The 18,122-nt window shown below is 39.4% G+C and overlaps 1 protein-coding gene and 1 pseudogene across 7 annotated transcripts in view; both read right to left on the reverse strand.

Moving 5' to 3' along the window:
* RNF38 (ring finger protein 38) overlaps positions 1 to 18,122 on the reverse strand; it is a 58,897-nt gene that overhangs the window by 5,516 nt on the left and 35,259 nt on the right. For all 7 annotated transcript variants that reach the window (XM_045296585.1, XM_045296583.1, XM_045296584.1 and 4 more), the window contains 8 exons: positions 14,565 to 14,758; positions 12,122 to 12,335; positions 9,873 to 10,040; positions 9,053 to 9,223; positions 7,406 to 7,567; positions 6,791 to 6,897; positions 5,558 to 5,642; positions 2,176 to 2,297 (listed from right to left, as the gene is read on the reverse strand). In XM_045296585.1, coding sequence (XP_045152520.1) covers positions 2,176 to 2,297; positions 5,558 to 5,642; positions 6,791 to 6,897; positions 7,406 to 7,567; positions 9,053 to 9,223; positions 9,873 to 10,040; positions 12,122 to 12,335; positions 14,565 to 14,671 — 1,136 coding nt within the window. In that variant the 5' untranslated portion in view covers positions 14,672 to 14,758. The remainder of the gene's footprint in view (positions 1 to 2,175; positions 2,298 to 5,557; positions 5,643 to 6,790; positions 6,898 to 7,405; positions 7,568 to 9,052; positions 9,224 to 9,872; positions 10,041 to 12,121; positions 12,336 to 14,564; positions 14,759 to 18,122) is intronic.
* On the reverse strand, positions 5,653 to 6,476 carry LOC123522439 (annotated as a pseudogene).

The raw sequence follows: 18,122 nt of genomic DNA on the forward strand, positions 1-18,122 counted from the left end.
GCAAAAAGATCATTTAACTGTAAGACTTGATTTGTTTTCTATTTAGTTACAACTACTAAAAAGCTTGCAAAATCACTTATTGCACATCTTAAAAGACCGGGGTGGGGTGGGGGGAGGTTAATTTTAAGGCATTCACTAACTACAACAATGCATTGCTTTATTGAAAGATTAACGCACATACTCATGTATACGCTGAGTATTTCAGCATCTTTTTAATGCAGATTTGTGGTAAAATTAGGCATCTCGGCTTATATTTGGGTCGGCTTATACGCGCAAGTATATACAATATTTTTTTAATGTTTTAGTTTAATATACATGCCAGTCTTTTAATATATTTTTATTATTATTTTAAATCATTTTATTAGGCGCACATACAACTCGTCACAATCCATACATACATCAATTGTGTAAAGCACATTTGTACATTCATTGCCCTCATTCTCAAAACATTTGCTCTCCACTTAAGCCCCTGGCATCAGCTCCTCGTTTGTCCCCTCCCTCATGAACACTTGATAATTTATAAATTATTTTGTCATGTCTTACACTGTCCGACGTCCCCTTCACCCACTTTTCTGTTGTCTGTCCCCCAGGGAGGAGGTTATAGGTAGGTCCTTGTAATTGGTTTCCCCTTTCCACCCAACCCTCCCTCCACCCTCCTGACTCATGTCAGTCTTAACATATTAACACATTCAATACATGGTGGTGGAACCATTGGATATTCACACAAAAGAATGAAGTTAAATGTTTCCCTAACATCACATAAAAAGCTAACTACAAATGGATTAAAGCTGAAATGTTAAGAGCTAAACGACGAAATGCTTAGAAGAAAATATTGATATAAAACTTTATGAACTTGGATTAGACAATGATGTCTTAGATATAGCACCAAAAGCACACACACACAAAACCTTTAATGCAATTTCAAGCATACTGCCCTCAAAAGACACCATCAAGAAATTGAAAGGACAACTCAACCAACTGGGAAACTTCAAGAAACTTATCTTTCTGATAAGGGACGTACATCTAAACCACAAAGGATGATTAGAGTGTAATAGTGAACAATACATTGAAAATGGGACAAAGGTTCTGAAGGCATTTCTCCAAAGATAAACAAATGGCCAACAAGCACATGAAAAGATGCTCAAAATAATTAGCCATAAGGGATGCCAATCAAAACCACAACGAGCTACTACTTCACATCCACTATGACGGCTTTGATTAAAAACAAACAAACAAACAAATAGGAAAACAGCAATGTTGGTGAGGATGAGGCAAAACTGGCAGTCTCATATGTAAAATGGTGCCATGTAATGGAAAACAGTCTGGCGGGCCCAAGTTAAAACAAAGAATTACTACAGGACCTCCTAATTCCATTCCTGGGTAGACGCTCCACAGAACTGAAAACAGGCTTTCAAACATCAATGTGTAAATGCATGGTCATTGGAGCCCAACCCAAAGGTGGAAGCAAATTCCATATTCTATCAGCAGATGAACGAATACTCAAATGGGGTCTGTTTAGTAATGAAGAAATGAAACACTAATACATGCTACAACACAAACCTTGTAAACATGCGCAAGAAGTCAACCCCAAAAGAACGTCTATGGTATGAATTGATTTATATGAAATGTTCAGAATAGGAACAACTAGAGACTAAAAAGGTAGATGTGTAGCTGCCTAGGCTGGTAGATATGGAGAGCGCTTGCTGGTTGTAGGGTTTCTTTTGGGGGAATGAACGTTTTAATTTTGATTATGGAGATAGTCGCACAGCTCAAGGTACTGGATTGTATATTTTTAAGCTGTTGTTCATGAAATTATGGTAAGAAGCAAAATCACGTAAAACCACCAAACTTTACATGGCAATGGGACTTAAATTTGAAGCCATGAAATACCTAGATAACTTAAAAATTCAGAACTGCCAGTAGAACTTTAAGGTAATAGAATGTTTTACCATCCACACTTTCCAATGTGGTAGCTATTAGTGCAACTAAGAAACTTCGTTCTTAATTAACCTTAAATAGCCACTTGTGAATAGTAGCGTCGTTGTTGGACAGCAGAGGTGTTGAGTATGAAATAAAGATGTTATTTTTATCCAGTTATCTTTGACTCTCCAGCTTTCATTTTGTAAGGTAAAAAAGGATGTGCAATATAACGTGATGCTACAACAATATACTCACAAAGTCTGTTCTGACTGGTGGTTGTTAGGATTGAACCGGTAAGAAGGCAGTTGTTCAATATCTGCTTTAGTAAGTCCTCGAGGCTTAGCCTCTCCCAGTCGCTCTGCAAGGTTTAGCAGTGCCTGCAGAAGGAAAAGTCAACATCTTAATGCTTTCGGTTTTTTAATAATTTTTTACTGGGGGCTCATACAAGTCTTATCACAATCCATCCATCCATGTCAAGCACATTTGTACATTTGTTGCCCTCATCATTCTCAAAACATTTGCTTTCTACTTAAGCCCTTGGTATCAGCTCATCTACCCCCACCCCCACCCCGCTTTCCCCCTTCCCTCATGAACCCTTGATAATTTATAAATTATTATTACTTGATCCTTTCTTAAACTGTCCGACATCTCCCTTCACTCACTTTTCTGTTGTTCGTCCCCCAGGGAGGAGGTTATATATAGATCCTTGTAATCGGTTCTCCCTTTCTACTTCCATCTTAATGTTAAAAAAAAAAAACCAAAAAAACAAAAAACCTCTTCTATTCATTAAAACAACCACCACCAACTCCTTACTATAGGAAAATTTAAATAATATATAAATAAATATAGAAATAATATAGTGAACACATTCATGGCTACTCTCTCACTTATTACAGTCCACACACTAAATCCCAGATTATCTGAACTATGACATGGTATTTTCATTGGTAAAATAGTTCTCTGTGTATCTTTAACACAGGGCTTAACTATCTCAGTATTAGACATGTGGCTTGTGAGGAGGGCAGGAAGGGATAGGACCCAGCTCTAAGCACTGTAGGATGTTTAGCAAGATCCTAGACTCAATATATAGTAAGAGGGAGGTCAGCAAAAAGTGGTAGAGGCAAGGAAAGACACTGGCTGGAGTGAAGCGTTCAAAGACAATGGAGGAAAATAGTGCTATACACAATTCTGCAGTAATCTACAATTGGATGTGTGCACACGCACGCACAGACTGAATGAGTGTGGGAAAGAGAGTAGGACTATGCCAACAAACACAAGAGGCTTCAAAAATCTCATGGAGAAATGCCATGACCTTTTAATGCTATTTCCCCACTAGCTTTTTGAATCCTCCCCCAAAGACTTGAGAGCATGTAATTCTACGTGTGTACTTACCCAGGATGCAAACGCATCCATAAATGTGATGTTGTACACAGGGAGCAAAGTTATAAAAATGTCTTAGACATAACCAAACACCTTCAGGAAATGAATGAATTGCTTGGCGTGGGGAATCAGTAGCATAGCCTCAGGGGACACCCAAGTCAATTAGGATAACAGTATCCCATATTCTACTTTGGTGCATAGTGACTACAGGCTTACAAGCTTGTGAGTGGTCATCTCAGGAGCAACCATTAGTCATTCTTCTTCACAAAGAGTGAAGAAAATTGAAGAACCTTGGAAACAGTCTGTCCAATAGACTAAAGAATCACAAGGACATCAGCCTCCAGAGATGAGAAGAACTAGATGGTGGTTGGCTACCATGACCAACTGCTCTGAAAGAGATTACATTAGAAGGTCATGGATAGAGTGGAGAAAACTGTGGAACAAAATCCAAAATCATAAAAAAGACCAGGATTCCTGGTTGCATAGAGACTAATAACGCACTGGAGAATAGGGCCCTTACTCACCTTCAGGTCTGGGAATGAACTCATCCCCATGGCTCAATTTTCAGACAAACAATAATAGGCAAGTCTATAAGGAGAACAAAACTGGGTGTGTTTATACGCACCTTAGAATTATCAACCGTTTGAGATAAAAAAAGTGGCATTTACCCGTGGGCAAAGTTCAGAAGGGTAAAGAATGAAAGACTAATAGAAATGAGAAACAGGGAAGAAATGAGATAAATAATGTTATAGATGTGCAGAATGCCATCAATGACAGGAAACAAAGTATGAAAACACACACACAAACATACACCCTCTATTTACTAGATTCAGGTGCTAACAAATGTGTCCAGATATTGCTAAACACCTGCCAGGATGGGGGTGGGGCATTGGCATGGACTTCTGTGCCCCGGTTGAGAACCACTGTACTAAAAGCGACATAACAGCATTTGGAAGAGCTTTAGAAAGATAGGGCATTTGGCTAGCTCTCTTTCACAAGCATTAAAAAAAACAACCACCCAATGGTGATTTAGATGTTTATGTATAAAATCCTATTAATCCTTAGGTTAAACCCACCCAGAGAATTGTCCTATACTATGAAAATATTCATATTGTGAAAATTTGAGATGGAATGAGACTGGGGTGAGGAAGATGGCTGGTAGTGTATGTCAAGCCACATAGCCACACTTATATTCAACATATCCAAATCCTAACTTGCCTTTCCAGTCCCCAAATCACACTCTCTGTGTCCCTAAGCTCAAATAATAGAGGCATGTCAGCATGATCTAGACGAGAGCCCCCAGCTGCCTTTGGGTCAGCCTCCTGCATGCCTTCCTACATTCCTGTTTTGCAGAACATCTTCTTTTGCAATCCCTCCACCCTGAACTCACCCCCCACCCCCCCAAAATCATCACAAAGCAATGATCAAAATGATTGATATTAATGTCTTTCAAAGCTATATTTTCTTTTCTCTTTGCAAGTTACATAGTTCAGAGCTTGCAGAGTTTAAAAACTTACTGCCTGGCCTATTAACACAATCAGAGGTTGATTTGTCACCAGCTCCTAACCACTACCACCTATTCCTTTAACTTACTACTAGTAGTGGCTCTTTCCTCTGACATTCAAAATGGAAGGAAACAAATTTTCAATCAAATCTCCATTTTTCCTTTTTCCCTTTTCACCAAGGCTGTGCTATACACACGACTCCTCAATGATGCCCAGCACTTCCCTGACTCGATCTATACATAACAAAGCCTCCCCAATCTTCAAGATACAGCCCCAGCACATCTGTTTCCACCAAGTCTTTTTAGAACGGGCAATCATAACTTACCGTTTTTCTTATCTGCAGTCTCTCACAGGACTTGTATGCACCAATAAAGGCAACAAAGCCTACCTTGTTATCTGGGCTGCATGGTACATGCCCATCCTTAAAGATGCCAAGCACTTAAATCAGTGGTTCTCAACCTGTGGGTCACGACTCCTTTGGGGGTCAAGCAACTCTTAACAGTAGCAGAATTACAGTTATGAAGTAGCAATGAAAATAATTTTATGGTTGAGGGTGGGTGGGTCACCACAACACGAACTATATCAAAGGGGTGGGGCATTAAGAAGGTTGCGAACCACTGACTTAAATGGCACGGTTGTATCTTAAAATGTGTAAAACACTTACTTATGTTTGATTAGGTCAATCAATTGAATAGGACGATATTTTTCTGCACACAATACTCCCAAAATTAATACTCAGTTTATCTACTAACCTCATAATTTTCTACTTCTCCATCTTCCACATCCAATTCGAAGCTAAATGTTGGTCCCACTGCAGGTGGCACCGGAAGCATTGATCTGCAAGGAAAACAGGCAACATGAGAACAAGACTTTATGCATTACAGCAAGCAGCAAAACATTTTTTTTTTTTTTTTTTTCAGGCTTGAATTTTTTTTATTTTATGTACAAATAGTTGGCACTGTTTCTTCTTTTGGGTAGCGGTCTTGGATTGTCCATCCAAAGATAACTTAGTCCAGCTTGATAAAGCTGATGTCCTTCGCGTACTGACAGAAACACTGACGGCACATATTGAGGCCGTATTTCCGGATCAGACCGTGCCGGTTTGAGCACACGGCAAGAACGGGAGTCCTGGCCGAATTTTCGCGGGTGGCTCCAGTAGAGCTGCTGGTGACCCATCTTGTTTCCAGGCTCTCTCTCTCCGAGGCAAAATGGCAGCAAGACATTTTAAGAACAAAGTGGCAGAATGTACACTCTGATGTTAATGGTTACAATAAAATTACAATCATCAACACAAAGTGTGATATAAGCCCTCTGGCATATGAGGATTACATCCACTAACCCTCCTAACAAGTAGTGTGACTAAGTTCTGGCCAATATGATAGAAGTGGGAACCATCTGTGAAATAATTCTTGGAAAGAGGATGTCCAGTCAGAGAATCCACCTTGGATTGTGCAGAAGCTGTAAAATTTGAAAATGGTAGGACAACATTACGTATAGTCACGGGACTAATGAAGTCCCTCTGGACTGTCTTCTTCAGGAAGGCTTTTACATGAGAGAACTAAAGAACCGTCATGGTGCAGACCAACTTCATCCTAACAGGGCAGTTCTAAGAATAGAACAAGGACCTCGAAGCTAAGTAACCAAAGGGGCCTCAAACTATACCAGTTGTAAAAGGGGCAAAAATCTTAATCATATCTCCCCCCCCTCTTGATTTGTTAAACCTATTTTCTGGCTCACAAATTTCTTCCATCCCCATACCCCCCAATGTCTTTACTCTTTCCTTTCTTTCATCCTTAACTGGCTCCCCAACCCTAACCCTCTAACATAAGAGAAAACAAAACCTCTAAAACACCCTGAGTTATAGACATAAAATGAAAGAGAACCTTGGGTGTTAAAAAATGAGCGTGCACACACACACACACACACACACACACACACACACACACACACACAAAGAGAACATATTAAAACAAGGAAGAACTTACAGCACATATGGTAGTAGGCTGGGATGATAAGGAGGAGGTGGTATCGGCTGCTGTGATCTGTATCTACTACGTCCTGTAAGCCTCCGGGGCATAAATGGAGGATAAGGCTATAGGGGGGAAATGGTAAAATGATTTAGGGTCATTGTATCTTTACAGTTAATTAACTTGTCCAATAAAGTTTCTTGCTGTTTAAAAACCTAGAAATCTGTTAACTATTTAAGTGCTATTTAATATTTCTTATGAGTATAGCTGCCAACACACACTTTAGATAGCTGATTCTGACTGATAGCAACCCCAACTCTATATGGTATTTCCAAAGTTCTAAATCTTTACTTGGAGCAGGCAGCCACCTTTTTCATCCTTGGAGTGGCTTGTGGGTCTAAACCCTCAACCTTGCAGTTAGTAGTCCAACAGTTCCACGAGGCCTCTTCTAGTGTAGTTTTACAAAGGAGCTTCAAAAAGTTGATGGAAAGGTAGAATTAAAATATAATGGCATTTTTCTACAACTTTTGAAAGCCCCTTCAGATTTCTAAATTCTAAACATGGCAGGAGTTTATATGAAATGACTCAAAATAATTGTTATTAAAGCAATAAAACAAAGCACCCAAAACTTACTACTCCAAAGGACACCTCCTGGTGCAGAGGATCATGCGTTAAGAACTGCAAAGGAGCTGAAGGAGGTAATGTCGGGGGGTGGGCGGATGGCGGGTAAGTAAAACTTCCTACTGAAAGATGTTCCCCTAGTAGTTCTACTTCATTTTCTATCCTTTGTAGAGGCTGAGAGGGGAAAAAACACAGTAAATTGACATAGGTCTAAGTGTTTATAAGAATTGAACAAAACCTTGAAACATTTCAAAATATCTTCAAGACCATCTATTTCTTTAGCATGCATATTTACTTAAGATCATACAGTGGGTATACTATAGTAAAATCTTCCTATCTTTCATCCAATTTCAATAAGAACATTTCTAAACTGTGTTATTTAGTATTCCTGCTATTCACTAAAGGAGGTATTTCTTTTACTATTTGAACTTGAAAATCAATTATATGCAAGTTACAATGACTTTTATATTCATGCTGCTTAAAAACATGTTATGACTATCAATACAATGCACTTAGAAAGTACATGGTGCTATGCAAAGCATATAACATGTATTCTTTAAACAGTAGATCTAACTCACATACTAAGAGGTTCACCCTTTTAATGGGTATGATTCAACAGCTGTTAGTATAATCACAGAATTGCACAACCAGTACCAACACTGTCATCACCCCAAGATGAAGCCCTATGTCCATGAGCGGTTACTCCCATTTCCTTCCAACAGCCTCCTCAGCAATAGATAAGCACAAACCTACTTCTGTTTCTACAGATTTCCCTACTTAGAACATAAAAATGAGGTCAATCATTTATATGTGGCCTTTTTTGACTTCTTAGATGATGTTTCAAGCTTACCCACGTGTAGACATCTTTGTACAGACATGTTTTTAATTCTCTTGAAAACAAATGTTCTTACATGTCATTCTGGTGTCCTCCCTCAGGTAAGCTCACTTCCTCTGGTACTCTGCATGGCATGTGAATCTTGAATACAAGTGAGTTAAGCCTGCCTACAACCAGTGTAGGGATGCAACCTTCTACTCTAACAACTGCTATGCTATTTCTTTCTGGTCCCTCTTAATGCCTGTTGGCTTGGAGGTTAACCACCTGGATTCTTCCTGTACTGTTTCTTCCACTTAGACCCCAGCCCATAGTCATATGCCTCTCAGCTACAGTCCAACCCAACAACAGGTCAGTAGACTATCTCACCTGGTCATCAAGCCTAGTCAACATTCAGAAACGACAAATTATGAAAACAATGAGAAGGCCTAAACGTAGAATTATGATACTCAGTACACAGATGGGTATGGGTGTGTGTAAATATTAACAACTTAATCATGTTTCCCCTTTTCTGATTTAGAACTACATAAAAGGAAAAAAACGGTATAACTAAATAAAAATTTATTTCAACTTCTTTCCTTTTCTAAGATTTTAAGCATGAAACAAAACAAATTTAGACAGCTATTCAAGTAAAATAACTAGAAAAATGTTTAAATCTAAGCTAATTCTAAGTAAATATGCCTATTGATGTCTTTGACTTCCTTAATTATTTTAAGAACTCAAAGTTAGTGTTTAAATAGTAATAATGCATACTTGCTAGATTAATCTGCCTTTTGGGTCTAAACATTCTCAGAAAATTAAAGTAAGACAAAAATGAAGATACCTACCGATCGAGACTGCTGGGCTTGGAAAGGGACAAACTGGCCTGGTGGCGGCAAATGAGGAGGATGGTGTGCAGAGAGGTGAGGAGGGTGTAAAAGAAACGGGTCGCTAGAAATAAGGGGTGGGAACGCAGCATATGGTACTGGTAAGTGCTGAACTGAACATGCCTGAAGCATCTGTAAGAGAAACATTTATTTTTGTTAAAAAATTATCAGAACATATGATTTTTTTAAAAAAAAGACAGTGGGATTGAAACCTGCCATCGTTGTACCTTCCCCAAAATACCAAGACATTCTAATAACTTATACTAACAATAAAACATTAGCATATTTTTACATCTATAAAGAAAGCTTTAGTAACTAGCAGTTCCGCCTGTCTGTTTGTCATGATGTGGTGGCCTGTATGGCCTGTGCTCTACTACTGAAAATAAGCCAGTAACACAAAACAAGGTCTGACTTGCTTGCTTCAGACAAATTAGAAAAGACCTACTGCTAGGAGGCTATTATACGTGATGAAATTATGGGTCAACAAGGGTGTCGGAGCCCTCAGTGAAAGGAGCCGGCAAAGGAGCGGCAATGATGGACTCGAACACACTGATGATTATGAGGACAATGTCATGGATTGAGAACCGCATCCCACCCCCCAAATGTGGGCTGCAATAGAATGGCTTTTTTTAAAAAATTTGAATGTGATGCTACAAAAGCATCTCCTAAGAAATGTTATTTGTTTATATAAAGCAGAGCCACTCTACTACGGATCTGAGATTCAAATGGAAAAACAAACCCAGATATGATATTAATGATATGAAAACAAAAAAGCACTTACAGGAGGAGGCACACTACAGACAGGAAGGTGCTGTCCACTGAAAACCACAGAGCATCCTGGGACCTGTTGTGCACTGCAAGCAGGGATGTGCTGGCCTGTGCAGAGGGGGATCCCATGTGGTGCCACTGTTGTTACTGTGTAGGACACAGGGACTGTACCCTGATGGAGCTACGAGGAAAGAAAGAGCAGCATTAATTCCAGCTGCTTTCACAAAATAGTAATGACTAAAAATTAGCACCAGGACTAAAACACCAAGGCAGAAGGGAGGGGGGAGCACTGGAACTGACTGTGACTATGTAACCCATTTGGGGGGCAATTTAACCATTGCAGGGAGGGATATTTTAAAATGGACATGGTAAAGATTGCGCAATTCTCCTTGATATGATTGAACTATTGAATTGTATGATATGTAAGTTATGTGCCAATGAAACTGTTTAAAAAAAAGAATGAAAAATACCCTGAATAGGCAAATGACTGAGGCATAAAGCACATTAGCAGTTACGAATGGAAGAAGAAGAGTTTAGGAAGTTATTCCTTAATGGCTTGAAACTTTCAGAAATAGGGGGTTATTGTACAATATGGTGGAGGAACAGGTTGGTGGCTGGACAAGAGTAAGCAGCGTGTACCCTACGCTGCTGGAGGTTCCACCCACCCACCTGCTGGATAAAGCCTTAAGAGCCTGTGCCCAGACATGAATGCTGCCTCATCTGCCTGTATTTCACTCATCGTTCAGTGCTGTTACAGTCTGGGTTTGGGGAAATAATAAACAGAAGAAAAGCTATTCTTTTAAAATAAAAAAAAAAGAGCATACATTCTAGGAGACCGTGGACACTGCCCAAACAGACATTATAACACCTATCTGTTTAACAGATACTAAACAAGCTAGTTAAAGCAGCAGAGATGGGGTGAGCTGGATGCCGAAATACATGGAGATCCAAGGAAGCAGAGAGAAGCAGCTGAAGAGACCAGGGCCTTCTACAGAGGGACCAAGATAAGTCTGCCCCTGAACTTGCACTTCCAACTTCTGAAATGGTGAGAAAATCAATTTCTTTGTTAAAGCCACTCACTTGTGGTATTTCTGCTTTAAAAGTAAAAATACACTTGCTGTCCACAAGTCGATGTGGACTCAGAGTAACCCTATAGAATTGCGCTCTGGTGAGTTTCTAAACCTGTCACTGTGAATGAGAGTAGAAAACCTTGTCTTGCTACCTAGGAGCGGCTGGTGGTTTCAAACTCTAAACCTTGAAGAACCTAGAAGGACTTAGCCCAACGCTCAACCACTAAGCCACCAGGGTTTCATTTCTGCTTTTTCTAGAAGCATTATATAACTAAGATAGAATGTGGTGCTGAGAATCAGGTGCTGCTCTAGCAAATACCTACAATGTTGAAGTTGCTTTAGAATTGGGTAGTGTGTAAAGGCTAAAGAATTTCAAGGTCTTAACAGCAAAAATGTAGATAATCTGGAAGCTATTGCTGTTGGGATTACTAAAAGAGAGGCAATCCTAGTGAGGGCTCAGATGTGAGGAGAGTGATAGAGAAAACACTATCTTAAATAATAAGAGGGAGGGGGGCTAACTTGTTGAAGGCCTCTCCGCACATGTGACACGAGCAGCAGAACGTTGCTAGAAACGTGGATATGAACTACGCTTCTGGGAAGCTTTCAAAAAAAATGGTGAACATGGTGATTCAACATGGGGGAAGAACTTTTCTCAATTATATTCCAATATCTGGTGCAAGGCTGACCTTTTTAATGATCTAGGAAGATTCCTAAGCATGGGTTTTTCTTGGTGCTTATAGCAATGTGTGGTAAGAATTAGGGAGTGAAAAATGAACTGAGCAAAATGAAAACAGAATAGCCAAGATTTTAAAATTCTGTGGTGCAAACTACGGATGGGCCCATGTCGGAGAATATGTATGTCCATGAAATTAGCTGCACAACTTTTAAAAACAGATTAAGACTGTGACGGATGGATCTAACTAAGCACCACAGCAAAAAACCCCATAAATTTAGGCTAAAGAAGACAGAGAAAGAGTGAAAGGAAAGCAGTGTCTGCCCCTTGGAATTCTATAGGCAGGCAAAAGCAACAATCTGTCGTCCTTCAAGAAAACAAGAGACCATCTGTGGAGCAGCTCACATTAATGTTACTGAATTGTACACTTAAAAAATATGCAACAAACACAAAACATTTCAATAAATGACCACCAACTACTAGCATCTCCTCTATTTCTAGAACATGCTGTTACTCTACCTGATCGTGTATGTCAACCATTACTGCATTCTGCTGTGGCGGATGAGCAGCAGGGTGTAACAGGCGGGGGGATACATTCGGAGGGTGGAAGGCTCGAGGTTCCTCTATTGCTTGCTGCTGTGCATATGGAAGATGGTGATAGTTTTCATCTTGACTAATGGAATTATGTCGAGACAGACGATCCCTTCTTCCTCTCTGGCGCCTGACAGGAGGACTGCAATATAGCAAATGTCACAGAGAAGGTTGAAACACTGTTTCTTGAGCTGTCTCTCTTTGTTCTCAATCCATATATGCTAATGTAAACGTGAGTACTACTTGGCTGCTATAGTCTACTATCAGCTCTAAAAGCTTACAATTGTAAGTAGTCCTTTTTATAGTCAAATATCAGCATATTCTTCTGGGCCAAGCTCTTTTGGTTAAATCTTATAAATATTGTAATGAAAGTTTATAAACCTATAGCTAGTTCTATTGTCCGAATCTATCGTACACATAATGGGCCCCTTTTGTTTGTCCATTTGCCTAAAACCTACAGGAACCTATAGTTGCTGGATGTCAAAAATGATGCTCTAAACTGACACTAGAACATATATGACATAGCATAGACAAAATTCATGGACAACTACAAATGTTAAGAAATGAGTCAATGCTAAATGAAAATGGTCTGACATGTGTCAACGTAATAAATGTTCTGAAAACCAGACTTTCCCATTGGAATTTGGTTACCAAGCAAACCACTTTTCTTCTCCCAAATATTAACCATCTAAATTTAGTAAAATTTTTAGAATACTGTTATTGTGCTTTATTTTCTATTGCTTTACACTTCCACAATTCATTTTCATGGCTTTTCTCATCAGCTTACACAAATGCAATGCTAACAAGTAGTAACAAAAACCAAACCAAGCCCAATACTGTCAAACTGATGCCAACTCATAGTACACCTGGAGGACAAAGGGTAACTGGCCCCAAGGGGTTCCTAAAGCCTATGGTTTTTGTTTTTACTTTTTTGGTAGATTGGGTAAGGATTTGTAGAGCAGATCAGTTATTCCAGTTAACAGTTCATACTAATGTGTTTCATGGCAGTGATTATAACCCCTGGAAGTGACACCACTTATCTCGCTCCCTCATTGTTTCCCATTTCCATTCCCCCTTCTTTCCTGTATTTTCTAAACTTTTCGTTGGGTGCCATGGCTAGAGAATCTTTTAAAAAGCTCGCATCTTCCTCTTGTAGAGAGTCTGGTAGGTTTGACATGTCAGCCTGCTTCAATCGCTGCACCATCAGGGTGCTTCTAAAAAGTACTAAGCCACCTTAAATCTTTATTTAAACAGAAGGTCAAACATGTCCCTCAGCAGCACATGATCACTCATAACTTCTTTCACTGAGATCAGGTTTGCTCTCCTCTCTCATCCCTAACTCTCTACTCCTACGAGAACATTTCTTTGGAAGACAAACTTCTCCACAGTGAACTTGATACTCCCTCCAGGTTCTTTTATGAATGGCTTCCTATATCTTTGACATTTTAATGTTCCTCTCTGTATTTTCTCTTCAAAATATATATATTGTATTTCATTGAATTTAAAATGCTACCTCCCTTAAGGTCAGCCCCTTTCCATTTTTTTATTTTGAGATAATCATAGTAAAAAGAATCTCTACATACCCCACCTCGCCTTCCTTCATGCTAATACCTTCCGTTAATTATAGAACCACTAAAATTAATAATCTTGAGGTAGAACACTAAACTACAGAATTGTTTTTTTTAACTTCACCAGATTTTCCACCAAGGTCTACTCCCTCTGTTTAAGGATACAATTTAAGATCACACTCTCCCAGCCTTTTTTTTGGTTGCACTAATCCAACCCATTGCCATCTAGTCTAGTCAAGCTCCAGTGACCTGCATAGGGGTTCCAAGGAGCAGACAGCCTCATCTTTCTCCCACTTAGAGGCTAGTGGGTTTCAATCACTGATCGTGCAGCTAGTGGCAGCTATAAGACAGCACCACTAGAGCTCCATTCTTGCACTAAAGTAAGGGTAAATAAAATAAGGACTTCATGTACCTATTCTGATTCACTTACAAATTTCAACTTAATGATTTAAAGTTAGAAGGGATCTTGTTATAACTCAGAGACTGGCTATAGCAGAATTCCTGTGGGTTGGATTGGCTTTGGATAAATTCCTTTAGTCTATTTCAATTTCTATACCTGTCAATCACAAGTTAAAGGAACCTTTGTGATTTAGTGTCAGAGCCTAAATAAACACCCTGCAGTGAGCTATCCTATGTGTATATGTATTTCATGGAAAAATAGAATGAAAAGATAATGGTATTCTCCCATGAACTTTTTGAAACTTCCTTGTATGTGTACATAAAATACCCACAGATAAAAACATTCTAATGCTAAAACCTCACAAGCCTACAAGGGAAGGAAATGTAAGCTGTAACCAACTAACCTTCTTCTGTTGCGTGCAGGTGTGTTGCATCGTTCCCCTGAGAAGTGATGTTGGCTTGGTCGAACTGAAGGGGGCTGCCTATTTGATGTCATCTCCCATGGTCGCATTGGTGGTGATGGAGCTGGTGATGCTGATGTATAGTCAAAGACTGAATGAGAGAGACGCTGTCTCTTGGGACTCGGGCTATCTTCACTCTGCCAATGCAACAAAATCAATCAACTCAATAAGGGTTTCACATCATTGCATATGCATCTGTACTTAAATACATTTACCCTAAAACGTAAAGTAGAAAAAAATGTGTGTGATCAGCCCAAATAGAAGACCTTAGAAGAGGAAAAACGGTGCCGGAAGGCGGGGAGAAGTATAGATCTCAAATGAAAAATGAAATCTTTTTAAAAAATTGTCATCATATTCACCAGCCTACAACATACAGGGTATACTTCTGCATTCTCCTTATTGGCCCAACGGAGACATTTAACTACCCCTCCTGTTAGTTAATAATATAAGGCAGTAATTCTCAGGTGAGAGGCCTGTTGAGGAGGAGGTATAATTTGAGTAGGGTTTTAACTTGATTTTAAATCACTCTCTCCTACACCCTACTATGACTTTTTATCTATTTCTGTTGCTTAGGTCATTGTATTTATTTTCTTTAATGAGGGCTGTCTGGACAACATAAGATTTATATAAAACAGATTTTAGGAACCAACAATGCCATGGAGCTCATTCTGACTCATGGTGACCCTACAGGGCCAAAACAGAACTGCTCCGGAGGACTTCCAGGGCTATAATCGTCATGAAAGCTGGCAGGCTCTAAACCACCGGCCTTTCCAGTAGCAGCACACAGCTTTTACCCACTGTGCCACAGATAAAGGAATGTACAACTCATTTAGAACATCAGCTCTGAACTAAACTGTCACAGTCCTTTTGGGATTCCTTTTTTTTTTTTTTTTTTTAAGAAAGACGTAGCCTGTAATTAATCCTGGCAAAGAGAGTCAATTTTAGTATTGTTTATTTAAGATTTTTAGACTATCACAACTTTCAAAAATCTACACCTAGAACTCAGAATTGTATGGAAGACGATGTAAGATATGAAAATAATAATCTATAACTTATCAAGGTTTCATGAGGGAGGGCAGGTGAGGGAGGGAGGGAGAAGCTGATACCAAGGGCTCAAGTAGAAAGAAAATGCTTTGAAAATGATGATGGCAGCATATGTCCAAATGTGCTTGACACAATGGATGAATGTATGGATTGTGATAAAAGATGTAAGAGCCCCCAATAAAAGTATTTTTAAAAAAAGAATTGTATGGATAACAATCCAGGTAAATAAATTACAAATTTTGTAACAATGGAAGCCTATAAAATCCTAATCTCTACTAAAAATCCTTTGAGGCTTTTCCAATGTTTTTCAAAAACAAAACAAATGAGAAGCTAGAAAGGCTCCTCAGCACAGAAGACTGTCATCCTGATCTTCAGCTTCTTCCACACAGAGAAAGGTTTGCCAGGCCTTGTTTTCCCGAATTAGCAAACGTGCACCAACTCCCAAATTAAGTGGAGTATCTACCCAGGTTTGAAAAGCCAGGTAAAGAAATAAAAAGGGGCTTCAAGATGTTCGTGGAAAACGGAATTGGAAAATGGGAAAATTCCATTAATTTGTGGAAGCTCCATGAATTCCATTAATTTGTGGTGCTAAGGGTTCAGCTTTGGTCTGCTAACCAACGGATGAAACCCATCAGTTGCTCATTGGGAAAAAAGATGAGGCTGTCTGCTCCCATAAAGATTTAATCTTCGAAACACTATATAGTTATTGCTTGGAACCGACTTGGTGGCAAGTGTGTTTGGTTTAGGGATTGATTATATGGTACAAACCAGGCATCCTCAAACTGCGGCCCGCTGAGGACATTTATCCGGCCCGCTGGGTGTTTTTGCCCCGTTTGATTTTTTTTACTACAAAATAAGATATGTGCAGTCTGCATAGGAATTTGTTCATAGTTTGTTTTTTTTTAACTATAGTCCGGCCAGTGAACTGACCCCCTATTTTAAAAGTTTGAGGACCCCTGGTCTAAACAGTGTGGTATATATCTCAGTAAATTTTGCAGTATCTCCAATAAAAATGATTTTGTTACTCTGCTCACTAACTTTAGCTGACTTTGTTCAGAAATGCCAAGTGTCAATATACTTGGCAGCCACTAGTTAACTCTGGCAAGTAGCACAAGGAGATTATAATATCTTTAAACTTTCCACAACTTTAGCACACTGTGTTGTTGTTAGGTGCTTTGAAGTTGCTTCTGACTCACAGGCAACCCTATGCACAACAGCAGAAAACTTCTCAGCCATGTTCCATTCTCACAATTTAGATGTAAACCATCATGCTGGTTGGTTCTCCTAAATGTGATTTTAAGTCTTTGTGCAGCTCTGAACTTAGCTTGTGGAAAAGATAATAAACATAAAAACATGTAAAGCTTATTTTTTGCTTCATAAGGGGGCTTCAGAAAGTTTGTGGGCAAAGTCTATTATCTTTTAAATTTCCTTTCCATTAACTTCTTAAAGCATCTTCATATGAAGTTCAACCTAAGCTCAAGTGAAAATACACAATTCATATGAAGTGCTGTAAAGATTAGAAATTGTGTTTTATACCATTTACAAACTACCTAAAACTAAGAACACTTTACAGTCTTCTCTCTATAAGTAGCCAAGACCCAAAATGTCAAAAAATTTGAAATTAAGTTTAAAAAAAAAAAGCACGCTACTGGTGATTTATGTTTATAAGCCGAAGCCACCATGTAAAACTGCAGTAAAAATATAATCAGAAGATATTTAACAATATCCTTTTAGAAAGCACTGATTCTCCAACAAAACACCATCAGAACTGTTGTTAGCTGGTCCAGGAGAAAGCGAAGAACCAAATTAAACCATGCCCAAACCCCAATGATTGAAGCAGCTTTGTATGGTGAGCTGGGCACTAACTTCCATAGTTATCATAACTGTATGCAAGAGGAAACTGCTGAGGGTTAACACGAACCAGGGTCACATACTGAGTAAACTGCAGAGTCCAAATTGGAACCAAAGTACGATTCCTAAGCCTTAACCAGTGGGCCACATGGCCTTCCCTGAGAATGGAAACCACCTGGACTTTTTCTCCATTTCTCCCTGTGAGCTCGAGAAGGGAACAGTGCTGACGGGTATGACTGAGGGAAGGCATTGAAAGTTCACGGTAAAATATCCTGCCTTCCAAGCAGGACCCTTGGGTTTTACTCCTGACTAACCCACCTGCAGGGGCAATGAATTATTTAATGGGGCCCTTCTAGCCAGCCTCTACCACCAAACAAACTTTCCCTGCATATATTGTGTGTGTGTGTGGTGGTGGTGGGGGAGATATACTGATAGGATTCATTCATGAGTAACTGCAAATAGGATTTGAGTGGCCTTCTGCTGTGTTATCAGCCCTCTGAGAAACAGGGGTGGGAGTGGGAATCTCATTACCAGCAAGAGCCAGGAGTAGAGGGAATGGAGCGTGTCCTCTGGACTCAAGATTCCTGCAGCTCCTGGATCCAGATA

This window comes from Echinops telfairi, unplaced genomic scaffold, assembly GCF_000313985.2.
Source record: "Echinops telfairi isolate 266 unplaced genomic scaffold, ASM31398v2 ScPeMD7_7410;HRSCAF=8448, whole genome shotgun sequence".
Taxonomy (NCBI): Eukaryota; Metazoa; Chordata; class Mammalia; order Afrosoricida; family Tenrecidae; genus Echinops; species Echinops telfairi.